At 51.6% G+C, this 13,309-nt stretch overlaps 1 protein-coding gene across 1 annotated transcript in view; it reads right to left on the bottom strand.

The window, feature by feature from the left end:
• Positions 1 to 229: 229 nt before the first annotated feature.
• The window catches only part of NLRC5 (NLR family CARD domain containing 5), a 57,994-nt gene continuing 44,914 nt past the window's right edge, over positions 230 to 13,309 (bottom strand). Inside the window, 17 exon segments of the mRNA XM_049787402.1 lie at positions 230 to 341; positions 1,265 to 1,348; positions 1,590 to 1,673; positions 2,924 to 3,007; positions 3,143 to 3,214; positions 3,296 to 3,379; positions 4,212 to 4,288; positions 4,410 to 4,449; positions 4,695 to 4,778; positions 5,085 to 5,168; positions 6,948 to 7,031; positions 9,051 to 9,134; positions 9,556 to 9,639; positions 10,307 to 10,387; positions 10,676 to 10,762; positions 11,637 to 11,714; positions 12,037 to 12,123. Of these exon segments, the coding sequence (XP_049643359.1) occupies positions 230 to 341; positions 1,265 to 1,348; positions 1,590 to 1,673; positions 2,924 to 3,007; positions 3,143 to 3,214; positions 3,296 to 3,379; positions 4,212 to 4,288; positions 4,410 to 4,449; positions 4,695 to 4,778; positions 5,085 to 5,168; positions 6,948 to 7,031; positions 9,051 to 9,134; positions 9,556 to 9,639; positions 10,307 to 10,387; positions 10,676 to 10,762; positions 11,637 to 11,714; positions 12,037 to 12,123 (1,390 nt within the window).

The following is a 13,309-nucleotide window of genomic DNA, read 5'->3' as shown; positions in this document are numbered from 1 at the left end:
CCTCCATGCTATCTCTCTAGCCCTGTGGCTATTGTTTCTGACATCATGTTACCTTCCCTGAATGTACCACCTGGTCTGAGGTGCATGTCCCATTCAATGTTGGGTGCCCAGACCCAAAACTGTCCTCCCTGAGCCCCTACGGGACAATGTCTGGCCCCTACTGGGCTTCTGCTGAAGTTCTCTGAAACTCCTGAAGTTTGGCTGAATTCATAGAGGCTGAAGGGGGCCTTCAGGTATCTTGAGAGGTCTGTGGCTGGTTGTCGAAGAAAGCAAAGTTCAGCCTGGGCTCCTGGCTCTGCAGACGCTGGGCCATGTTCGGGGGGATGGGGTTACCCCAGAGGCTGCCGGACATAGAAATGGCTATTCAGTATCGGGTGACACAGGGGCATACTCTGGTCTCTGCTCCAGTGGGGAAAATGAGGCCCTATGGGAAGAGAGCTCTGCCCAGTCACCTGGTAGCAGCCTGGTTTTCCCAGAGATGGTATCAACACCCGACCCACTGCTCCACCTTCCTCCTGATGGCTCCATACTGCACATTTGTGCAGGAAAGGAAAAAGTTCCCTTCTTTTAGTTTTCCTTCCATTGTCCCTCTTGTTTGTTTGAGTCAAACCCAGAAATGCTCAGGGCTTGCTCCTGGCTCAGTGGTCAAGAATTACTATTGGCCAGGCTCAAGTGGGAAGTCCATATGAGATGCCAAGGATTGAACATGGGTTGGCAGTGTGCAAGACAAGCTTTGTACTGACTGTGCTATTGTTTTAGCCTCTCTATTATCTGAAATGCTCATACTCTACTGAGATTTATCTAAGATCTGTTATCTCCATTTACTGCAAACCCACAACGTGGATGGGGCCCTTAGAGACAGATGTCCTGGTACAGTGCAACCAAATGTGGTGGCTCTGATTAGAAATGAGATCACTGACAGGACTCCATTATATGTGCTCCATTGTAAATGCCAAACACGTGTCAGGCATCAAGCCCAGTGCTTTGTAAAATTACTTAGCTCTCATGGCAAATCTCTGAAGGAGCTGCCACCCGCATCGCATCCCCATTTGACGGAGAAGATGGAGTCGTAAAAAGGATGACTTACACAGTAAAGGGCACAGCAGGGCTGTGAACCAGTCCTCTCACTGTCAACTCCCTGGAGAAGTGACTTTGGGGAGCCCCAGCCCAGCTCTTATTACCAGCTCCTCTCACCAGGACACCCCCATACCCACAGAGACAGAGGTGACTCCCTCATCTGTACCATCCCTGCAAACCCCCTTACCGGATGATCTGCACTTGAGACCCCTGTGCCAGCCCTTCAGCCAGAATCCAGGCCCCTCGAGCTGTGATCTGATTCTTTTCCAGGCTTCCGGGAGAGCAGAGAGTGGGGAGGAAGAGACATTTTTGAGATGGGTGGAGTGGGATGGGGACGGATGAGCCAGACCGAGGGACACCTGCCCCCTCCATCTGTTTGGTGAATCCAACAGACACCCATGAGGCAGGAAGGTTGGACAAGGTGGAAAGAGCAGAGGACTTGGAACAGCCTCGGCATGGCACCCTTGACCTGGAACTCAGCCCCTCCTGCCCCCCAAAGGTGTTCCTCGTACTCCACTTTCTTCAGCCGGACCATGAACGGGAGGACCTGGGCCAGCTCCTCAGCCACCTGATCCCTGAGCAGGTTCCAAGATAATCTGCAAGGAGGAAACTAGTCAGATGGGGGAGATCACCAGTCAAGGGATGGAGGTATGAGGGGGGGGGTCAGAAGGGGAGTGTCACATCATAAGGTACAATAGAGGTCACATGGTGGGGTGACCTGAACACCTAAGAACACTCCTCAGCCCATGTGCCGGCTGGTTGTTTCTTGGGAACCCGAGGCTGTCGGAGACTTTGCCTAGTCCAAACTGCCCTGTGCATGTGATCCCTTCATGTTCTGCAGTGCCTATCTTCTTCAAAGCTGTCGTTTAGGTCCTGTCTTTTTTTTTTTTTTTTTTTTTTGGTTTTTGGGCCACACCCGGTGACGCTCAGGGGTTACTCCTGGCTATGTGCTCAGAAGTCGCTCCTGGCTTGGGGGACCATATGGGACGCCGGGGGATCGAACCGCGGTCCATCCGAGGCTAGCGCAGTCAAGGCAGGCACCTTACCTTTAGCGCCACCGCCCGGCCCCTTAGGTCCTGTCTTGTAAGCCAGCCCTCCTCCACCTCTTCTGTTTGCTTGTAAAAAAAAAAAAATAACCTGAAAAAGCCTCTGGCAGGACTTTCCTCCAAGGAAAATAGGGTAAACCCAGGACCTCTGCCCCACCAGAGCCTGCCCCCTGCTGATTGCAAAGGGAAACTTCATTGACTGGTGGTAAAGGGGAGTTTGTCTTGTTTCTTTGCTTTGGAGAAAGCAGAAGGAAGAGCATACGGATTCAAACCTAAATTCTCTTGTAACCCGTTGATGTACGTTTTGCATTTCAGACTTTTTTTTGGGGGGAGGCACACCCTGTGATGCTCAGGGGTTACTCCTGGCTATGTGCTCAGAAATTGCTTCTGGCTCGGGGGACTACATGGGGTGCCTGGAATCCAACCTGGATCGGCAGAGTGCAAGGCAAACGCTCTACCACTGTGCTATCACTCAAGCCCTATTTCAAACTTTTTTATTCCTTGGCCACCTCTGGAAGTCTGATTTATCCTTGAGGCCATTTGCCTTGGGGTCTGAGTGCTAGAAGGGAAAGGGGTACAAGCGCTGGCAGGTAAGTGTGAGGCTGCCAACTGCGATTACCACCTGCCAACATGCACTTTGCAGATGCAGGCTACAAAACCCAGCTGTGTCCTCCCTCTCCCAGGGGACACTGGATTCCCCTGTTCCAGCTCTTTATGGCAAGAACTTGCAGAGGTTTGAGCAGGTATGATTTGGGGGTCAGAAGATGGGGAGTGGTGATCAGGTTGTGCCAAGCACTCACATAATTTCTTCCAGGGCTGGGCAGAGCTTAAAGCTGGCGGCAAGGGATGGTGCAGTCCGATCATCAATCTCACAGGATATCAGGCTAGGAGGGAAAAGACAGGTGTATAAGTTCCTTTCCCTGCCTGCAAGGATGGAGAGCAGCATGGAGGAAGACTGATGCTTCCGTCCCGGGTGCTAGTGTGAGCAGAAGGACGCCTGGCAGGCAGGGGCTACTCACTCTATGTGCCTGAGCAGCGGGAGCCCTTCGTGGAGAAGCAAGAGACTTCCAGTCAGGCTGTTCTGGGCCAAGCTGTAGGTAGGTGGGGAGGCAGTGAGAGTAAGGCCAGGTCAAACAGCCCCCCCAAAACCTTGCTCCCTGCTCCCTGCTCACCTGATGTTCTTCAAGCAGAGGTGCCCATCCAGGGCCTGGCCCAGGCTCAGCAGCACCTTGGGTCCCAGACCTGTGGACTGTAGACTGGAGGGGAAGGAGGGACTTAGTGGAAGGGGGGCCAATGTAGTGGGGGGGCCTAAGGAGACAGGTTTTGGCTCAGCACCCCTGCGCAGCCTTGGTCAGAGGATTCTGGGTAACTGCACTTCTACCACTCTTGGCTTTAGCTTTTGTGGCCTTTTGTAGCCTGCAAAGGGCACAAGTAATACCCCAGGCCCATGGGGGTGCCCTGGGGTGCCGTGAAGTTCAGAAAAGACTATGGACATTTTCTCTGTTTTTCTGCCACACCTGGCATGGCGCTCAGGGGCTACTCCTGGCTTTGTGCTCATGTGTTGCTTCTGGCTTTGCTCAGGGAATTAGTCAGGGCCAGGGTGGAACCAAGGTCTCTCGCATACACAGGGCTATGCTTTCAAGGGCAAAGGTCGTGCTGCTAAGCAGTTTCTGTAGATTTCCTTCTCACCATGCCTGCTGAGCTGCACTGGTTGCCTCTTTGCAGATGAGGAAACTAAGACTGTGATGGGGCAGGGGCTTAGCTGAGGGTGCACTGGACTGGTAGCAGGGCCAGGCCACCCGTATCAGCATTTGCTGCAGTTTGTTTTGTTTTGTTGGTTTGGGTTTTGTTATTTTGGGCCATACCCTGCAGTACTTTGGCTGCATATAGGATGATGGGGATTGAATCCAGCTTGGCTACTTGCAAGGCAAGTACTCTACCTGCTGTATTTCTCCTGCCCTGCAGTTTGATTTAAGACAGCTTCCCTGGTGATCTCTCTCTCTCTCTCTCTCTCTCTCTCTCTCTCTCTCTCTCTCTCTCTCTCACACACACACACACACACACACACACACACACACACACACACTCTGCAGGCCCCTCAGGCCCCAGGCCAGCCCCTGAGGCAGCAACAGAGCTGTGGACTCTCCTAGGACATTGCAGTTGAGCTTGGAAGGAGAGAAGGGCTGAGTTGCAGCTGTGCCCCTCTGGGGGAGCTGGTCCACACCGACAGACCCTCACTCACCTCAGTTCTTCCAGCTTTCTGCAGTGCGTGAGTGACTGGATCACTTGGGAGCTGCCAACTGGGCCCAAGTTGTTCTTTGAGAGGCTGGGGAGGGAGAAACAGGAGGGAGAGGCCTGCTTAGGTCTGTCCCCATCCCTCCCTACTCCCCTGTCACATCTTTTGGGGCCCCCAGAAGCCTCGATGCCTCCCTCCCTTCTGGCTGTGGCAGAGACCCAAAGAAGAGTGATGGTGCCACAGACCCTGGGAGCCAGCCCTGTTGATGAGGTACTGAAGGGGGTGGCATCTCCCCAGACACTGTGCAGCCCACATGGGCTGAGGTGGCCACTCACTCCATCTTCCTGAGTTCCTTCAGCTTGGGCAGGAGTGCAGCTAGGTACTGGGCACCCTCGTCTCCAATCTGGTTCTGTCTCAAGCTTGGGGGAGAAGAGAGGGAACAATGAGCCTGCTCAGCTGATCTATCCACTACCCCCTCTGGGGGTCTAGAGATCTCCAGCTCACCCCAACATCATGTCACCCCAGATCCTGTGTGTCTTCATCCTCCCTGGCCTCAAACCCAAATCCCTTATGTCAATCAATACCCTTGTACCCCCTCTTTGCACCCCCAAACTTCTAGGTCGGGGGTGATGTAACATGGTTACCAAGTAGACTCTGGGGGAGCCCCTGGGGCTCTGCTAGCTTCCCTGGGTTGTCTGGGGCAGGAGTGGGGGACGTCAACTAACCTCAGTTCCTCCAAGCTGGTGGCAGCTCTGAGTGCCTCGGCCAGGGACAAGCAGCCTGAGTCACCAAGGCCAGCTCCGCCCAGCCTAGAGAACAGACAGAGTCTTGGTCAGGAGAACTGGAATACCCCAGCACCCCTCAGATATGCGGTGCAAAGGTCCACATTCAAGAGCTCCGGGGGAGTAGGAGACAGGCAATGTGGGGTGGCAGTGCCCAAAAGCTGGAGGAGAGAACTGTGGCCTGGGGGCTTCTGGGACTGAGAAAGGTCCAAGTGGACAGCTTGGGGGTGGGTGCAGTTTCTTTTCTTTTTCTTTCTTTCTTACTTTTTTTTTTTTTTTTTTTGCTTTTGGCTCTATGCTCAGAAATCACTCCTGGCTGACTCGGGGACCATATGGGATGCCGGGATTTGAACCACCGACCCTCTGCATGCAAGGCAAATGCCTTACCTCCATGCTATCTCTCCAGCCCCCAGGGTGTAGTTTTCTTTTTTTTTCTTTTTTTTGGTTTCTGGGCCACACCCGGTGATGCTCAGGGGTTACTCCTGGATGTCTGCTCAGAAGTAGCTCCTGGCAGGCACGGGGGACCATATGGGACACCGGGATTCGAACCAACCACCTTTGGTCCTGGATCGGCTGCTTGCAAGGCAAACGCCGCTGTGCTATCTCTCCGGACCCCAGGGTGTAGTTTTCTTAATGGCCATCTTTGCTGGGATCTTCAGACCCATCCCTCCAAACATGGATTTCATCCTTGGCAATTTGGGTGGATTTTTTTTCCGGCCACACGCAGTGATGCTCAGGGGTTACTCCTGGCTATGTGCTCAAAAATCACTCCTGGCTTGGAGGACCATATGAATACCAGGGGATCTAACCATGGTCCTTCCTAGGCTAGCACACACTAGGCAGATGCCTTACCACTTGCGCCAACACTCCAGCCTCATCATCCTTGGCAATTTGGGATATCTTGTGTTCTAGTCCATGCAAATGGGTGTTTTTGCCCCCAAACCAGTCTGCCCCTGACTGTTTCTCTGGGATGGGATGAAGCAGGAGGGAACCCTGCCCTGGGGGCCTGGCTACTTCCTGTCTCCTCTTTGTAGATGCATCTTTATTTATTTTTATTTATTTATTTTATTTTTGGATCACACCTGGCAGTGCTCAAGGGTTACTCCTGGCTCTAAACTCAGAAATCGTTCCTGGCAGGCTCAGGGGACCATATGGGATGCCAGGATTTGAACCACCGTTCTTCTGCATCCAAGGCAAACGCCTTACCTCCATGCTATCTCTCTGACCCCTGTAGATGTATCTTAATGAAATCACTGGGAGCCGGCCTGCTCCCCTTCCCATCCAGCCCCCCTCTCACAGCACAATCAGGATGCATGTGGAGAAAGCTCAGCTCTATGTTTGTCAAAGGGCATGCAAAGGGTGAGGGGAGGCACCAAGGTCACCAAGTCAAATGATAGGTCCTCCTCAGACTGGGAGCAGCTGGGGAGTTTGTCAGAAATGTAGAGTCTAGGGGTCAGAGAGATAGCATGGAGGTAAGACGTTTGCCTTGCAATCAGAAGATTGGTGGTTCAAATCCCGGCATCCCATATGGTCCCCTGAGACTGCTAGGAGCAATTTCTGAGCTTAGAGCCAGGAGTAACCCCTGAGCGCTGCTGGGTGTGACTCAAAAACCAAAAAAATAGAAATGTAGAGTCTAAGCAAGTCATTAACCCCTGATCTATGAGCAGAGGATGAGGGGAACCTTGCATGGGGAGAGCTGGTCAGATAGCAGCTGGTAACATATACAATGGACACAATGGTATGGAAGCATCTGAGGCATCTCCCAGTGTCCCCTCCCCATTACAATGGGAGCTCTTGGTCACTCACCTGAGGCTCTGCAGGCAGGTCATGTGATTCAGTCCCTGGGTAAGCACAGGCAGGGAGGAGCTGCCCAGTGGCAGGTAGCTGAGGCTGAAGGGGAGGAGGCAGGGAGGAGTTGGCATATGTCTGAGGCCAGGGGCCAGGGAGATCTATTCTGCTCAGGATTTGGAACCTCAGTGCTTAGCATCACTTCAAGACCAGCCCCAAATTGTAGAAGGCAGCACGGGCCAACCTATATGCTAATATTCTGTTGGACCCAAGCGATAATAGTGAGGTGTGGCTTGCAGGTGGCCTTGCAGCTGGCCAGCCTGGGTTCCATCCCCAGCAACTCCAGGAGTGATCCCTGAGTGTTAAGCCCTGAGCACTGGTAAGTGTGGCCCCAAACCAAAGAATAATAACAACAATAAACAAATGCCATTTCTCTGCTCAAATTAAGGCCCACCAGACAGCAGTTTTATGTTCTGAATCACACGAGACTGGCTGATGATCAGTAACCATAGCAACCACATATGGAGCAGATATTATGGGCCAACACGGGACTCAGGGCCATCCTTCGAGGTGGGTCTATGATCAGCCCATCCTACAGGTAAGAAACACTAAATTCAGAGGCCACACACCAGAGAATGGCACCATTGGGGTCTGGATCAGGGCAGGGTCTTACAACACTTGCCCACCTGCAATCAAATGGTCATAAGTTCAATCCTCCAGCACCCCGTATGTACCAAGTGTGAACCTGGCAGCTCTGCTGTCTGCAGCCTTGCACTATAAGTGGCTTCCAGTTGCATCCCAGCTACTACCAAAGGCTGTGGCATTCCAGCCTCCGTGAGCACCACAGCTATAAAGAAATGCAAAGTCACAGCTGGAAAATTCAACCTGGGCCAGGACACAGTTCAGCAGCAGAGCACTTGCCCTGCATGTGTGAGGTTCAATCCTCATCACTCTATGGTCATCTAAATCACACCAATCAATCCCTAAACACTAAGTCGGGATAGCCCCTGAGCACTGCTGGACGCATGCCTCCTAAAAAAAAATGGAAAATAGAAATAGAAAGTGGAGGGCCAGGGGAACAACTCAGAGGGCTAGTGCTCATGCTTTGCATAGCAGAAGCTTGGGTCAATGCTCAGTACCACATGACACCCCCAGGAGGACCCCACACAGAGAACAGCTTCTTTTTTTTTTTTTTTTTTGGCCACACCCTGTGACGCTCAGGGGTTACTCCTGGCTATGCGCTCAGAAGTTGCTCCTGGCTTCTTGGGGGACCATATGGGACGCCGGGGGATCGAACCGCGGTCCGTCCTAGGCTAGCGCAGGCAAGGCAGGCACCTTACCTCCAGCGCCACCGCCCGGCCCCGAGAACAGCTTCTTAACACTGCCTGGTGTGCCCATCCCAAAAGTGAAATCCCCAGTGCACATGTATGAGCTTCATGGAGACCCTAAGAAGCATCACAATCACAGCTTGTGAGTCTCAACTGAACCTGGTGTGTGAACCTGGTGAGCCTGTGTTCGAGTCAAAGTGAGCCCCCTGGTGGGCATTGTATAGGAAAATGTGCAATGCCACAGCCAGCCTGGGAGTGGGGGACATCACACCCTTTCCCCCAGAAGCTAAGGAAGGTGGGGAGGGAATTACTAATAACAATAAACTGTGACAGTACCAGGAGAAGAGCCCAAGATTGTGGGCTTTCTGGTCCCAACTACATACATCCCAGGATGATGTCTCTTGTCTCTTGTGTGCTTTGTGATTTTGTTTTGTTTTGTTTTGTTTTGTTTTTGGGTCACACCTGACAGCACTCAGGGGTTACTCCTGGCTCTACGCTCAGAAATCGCTTCTGGCAGGCTTGAGGAACCATATGGGATGCCGGGATTTGAACCATCGTCCTTCTGCATGCAAGGCAAAACCCTACCTCCATGCTATCTCTCTGGTCCCCCTTGTGATTTTCTGTACCACACAAGACACAAGGCTGGCTAGGATCAGTTTTAGCTGCGTCTTCTGGATCAGGCAGAAAAGAAAGGTTTTGGAGTGATCTGAGTTCATGCAAGGGATTGTCAGTTTGTATTCATAAACGCTACAAGAATTCCTAGACAGCCCACACCCACATCACCCAAACTTACTCTAGCCTCCTCAGCCAGCACATGTCCTTCAGGGCCATGAGTAGCACCCGTGTGTCTTCTTCATCAAATTTATTGTTGGACATGCTGGAAAGGTGGGGAAGGTAGTGAGGGGGACTGAGCCCAGAATTTGAGTTCAGAAACTGTCTCAGTAGCTCCCTTCTCACCCTAGGAGGCAAAATTCAGAGCACCCTCTCTGCTCAGATTCCTAGGGGACTGCCTCAGGTGAGGGCTACAGAAGAAGGAAGTGCCCTGTAGTGGCCCTTCTGTCCCTGCAGCACTAGTTGGAGGAGAAGGTGGATGTGCCTGTTTACAGATGAGGCAGTACAAAGTTAGAGAGGCTTTGAAGAGGCAGAGGAGGCAGAGGAGCTGGGCTGCAGGGCAAGTGCTCCCTTTCCCCAGGTTGCACTCCACAGATTGGAGTCCTTTGGCCACCCCAGCAAAGTCACAATTGTCCTCCCCACCCACTGATGTCCAGGCCTTTAGGCCCCTGAATACAGCTACTCACTCCAACTCCTCCAGGTGGGAGCAGCAGCTCAGAGCAGATACTAGAGGGGCCAGGTCTCCGGAGAACATGGAGCTTGAGGTCAACCTGGCAGGGGGTTAGAAGCCAGCAGATCAGTTGATGGTAGAGGGCCAGGAGGTAGGGTAGGGACAGTTCCTGAGAGGCAATGGGGGGGGCTCTTTTCCTCCATGATTCTTGCCACCCTGGAATCTTTACACCAAGCAAGAGCTTTAGGCAGGAAGATGGTGCAGTGGGGTGTTCCCAAATCCATAATCATCTGACGACAACATTACAATGTGTGCATAGTGGGCATCTATAGACTCTGCATATCTATTTGTTTGTTGGTTTTGGGGCAAGACTCCGTGATGCTCAGAGGTTGCTTCTGGTTCTGTACTCAGGAATCACTCCTGGAGGTAGGTGCTCAGGGGACCATATGGGATGCCAGAGATCAAACCCAGGTCAGTCGCATGCAAGGTAAGCACCCTACCTGTTGTACTATCACTCTACTTCCTGCATCTTCATTTAACCACACACGTGGCCCCAAAGTTTCAGATATTGGATGGTCCAGTATAATTGGACTTATATAACTGGATGGTTGAGTTAGATGTCTCGTGGATGCAACTGGCTGGACTGAGAGCTAGAAAGTTTTATTGTGCAGCCATCCTACTGATATTTGTCACAGACAAGACTTATCAAGGGAAGGGAGAGGAGTAGGTGAGAGTTTGGGGTGAACAGGAAGAAAGGCAACAGATACCGGAACTTCCTTATCCCTGAGGCTGTCAGTAGGCTTTGTAGTAGCCGGGAACCAGCTTCACAGAGCGTCACCTGCAACAAACTGAACCCGCAGAGAGTCAGGCTGGACCCAACTCAGGGCTCTTCCATCATGTAGACTGGGAGGCCCGAGAGAGGCAGGAGGGGTCAGGACTCCCATACCCTCGGGGCTTCCTCCCTGGTCCCTGAGATTCCCTCCTAGGGTGGAAAAAAAGGAAGCAAAAATACTAGGGACCTCTTCCTGGCCCTGATCAGCCTCTCTCTGAGATGCCCTGCCTGTCTCATGTGGCCCAGGGTGATGCCTGGTCTCTTCTGAGACTTCAGGGCCCTGGACAGGTTTTAGGGTGCTTACCTGAGCTGCTGCAACTTGGAACATGTGTTCAGCAGCTGTTGTGCAAGGAGGCTGTGATGAGTTTCAGGCTCACCATGAGTTGATGACCTGGAGGTGGACCAAAAGAGGACCATTTCTAAATTCCTGGGTAATACTGGGATTGATGAGGAGCTGACCTCATGGGGTAAACAAATGAGAGTGTCCTTCAATGATAGAATGGGAAGGAGTGGTACCAAAGGGTTGCTGATTGACAAGTACACTCAGTCAGGGCAGTAAATTGGGGCTGGTCCCCAGAATGCAAACATCCCACCCTGCATTTGTACAGGGTAACATTTTTTTTTTTTTTGGTTTTTGGACCACACCTGGTGATGCTCAGGGATCACGTCTGGCTATGCACTCAGAAATCACTCCTGGCTTGGGGGACCATATGGGACACCACGGGATTGAACCACAGTCCGTCTTGGGTCAGCCTTGAGCAAGGCAAATGCCATACTGCTGTGCTATAGCTCTGGCCCCCAAGGGTAACATTTTATTTCCAAAATGTGCTGTCTGGATTTGAGGAGCTGTGAATCCTGGCACCTAGAAGTGAGTAATGGGTGGGCTAGCTAAGTCTGTGGGTTCAGAGAGGCTACTCGGAGATGCTGTATTTTCAACAATGAGAGAAAGTCAGCTGAATGAGGGAGAATGAGTTTAGGGGAGCAGAGAACATTCTAGGGAAGTGACTAAGCAAAGTCCTGAAATCTGAAGGAGCCTGGAGATCAACTACAGAAATTGAGCATGGGGGTACTAGAAGACTAAACATGGTAATGCTGGGGGAACTAAGCTTGGGTGGGGACACTGGCACTGAGACAGCATCTGAAAAGGCAGGTTGGACCAGCCCTCTAAGGCTTTGGCCATCAGGCATGAAGAAGGGGTCATGAGAAGTTAACCCTAACCCCCACCAATCCCACTCTCTTTTTTGGGGCCCAGACCTGGGTCTTACCTAAGGGCTGCAGCCTCAGGGTCTCCTTGGCAGGGAAAATGCAGCTGAATGCAGAGCTGCTGCAGGGGCATGGCGAGGCTGCGGAGGGAAGTGGGAGGCCTTAGAGCCCTGAGTGACTGTCATTGACTCACTCAGTTCCACTGTCATCTGGGTATTAGTCCCTGGGAGCTGTGTGGATCCCACCACAACTACCTTTGCCAGGGTCTAGGGGCCTCCCTTTTGCCCCAGCTCAGCAGTGGGGCCCTTGCACACAGAGCCCCTTATCTCTACTGCTTTTCTGGGTACCCAGAGAACTCATCAGCAAGCAGCAATTATACCACCCCCTCATGGGAGACCAATGTCTTTTCAACAATAGTCTGGAAAAGGCGGAGAATTCTGAGGACCTCCCTGCTATACTCACCTTATTTCGGTGATGTTGCCTGAAGCCTGGGCACAGGTGTCTAGCAAGATGGGCACCTGAGCTCTGCCCACCCACGGCTCCATCACCCTGGCATAGGAGCAAAACAGGGAGAAGAGCGCTAGGGTAAGAAGAGGTGAATCACAGCCCTTGGGGGAAGGGAAGGTCAGAGGTCCTGGAGGCAGTTATTTTGCTTATTTTATTTATATTTTATTTTTGTTGTTTTGCTTCTTTTTTTATTTTGCTTATTTTAAAAACATAAAATTAGGGGCCGGGTAGGTGGCGCTGGAGGTAAGGTGTCTGCCTTGCAAGCGCTAGCCAAGGAAGGACTGCGGTTCGATCCCCCGGCGTCCCATATGGTCCCCCCCAAGCCAGGGGCGATTTCTGAGCACATAGCCAGGAGTAACCCCTGAGCGTCAAACGGGTGTGGCCCAAAAACCAAAAAAAAAAAACAAAAAAAAAAAACATAAAATTAAACAATTAGGCATAAGCACAAAACTCTCTGTATCCTAGCAGCTTCCAAAGGATTTGTAGGGGATGGACACAGGCTTTGCATGGACAGCACAGCCTGGTCTCCAGAGCCTTGCAGAAGTTTTCCTGTGATCCCTAGCATTGCAGACCCCGAGCAGCATATCCTCACCTCTGCAGCTCTTGCATGGAACCAGGTGGCTTAATTAGCTAAGAGTCACCCCTATTTTCCCCAAGCATGACATAGGAGGCCTCTCCCCAAATTTTCAAACAGAACAAGGAGATACTACAAGAGGCTGCAGCACCTGATTTGCATTTAGGAGCATAGGGTTCAGTCCTGGGCATTGTGTGGCCCCTCATGCACCACCAGGATGATGGACCCCAAAGAAACAAACAACAATATCTTTAAAAGAGGGTCCACGTAGTGTCATACTGCAAAACTAATTAAACAAAGCTATGTCAAACATGATCCAGACTTTGCATTTTTAAAAAGAAGCAATCTATATGAAAAAGGGAAAACCAGAGAGAAGGAGCAAGGAAGATGCAGAAAACGCAAGTGTCTGTGCCAGTTGCTGAGATGGTAGATGCTCATATGCGGTTTTCAGTTTATTTGTCTTTCAGTTATTAACATCTGGTGTCTCTATCGTGTGAGTATATGAGTTTTAGATAAAGAAAAAAGAGCTGTTAAACATTATTTTAAAATCATGTTAAATTAAAGAAAAAGGGATGGGTGTTTTTATGGGCCACATCTGGTTCAGGGCTTACTCCTCTGTGATCATAGGTCAGTCCTGGTGATCAGTGGGGTTCG

This window comes from Suncus etruscus, chromosome 14, assembly GCF_024139225.1.
Source record: "Suncus etruscus isolate mSunEtr1 chromosome 14, mSunEtr1.pri.cur, whole genome shotgun sequence".
NCBI classification, from domain to species: domain Eukaryota; kingdom Metazoa; phylum Chordata; class Mammalia; order Eulipotyphla; family Soricidae; genus Suncus; species Suncus etruscus.
This window is presented reverse-complemented; position numbering and strand designations above follow the sequence as displayed.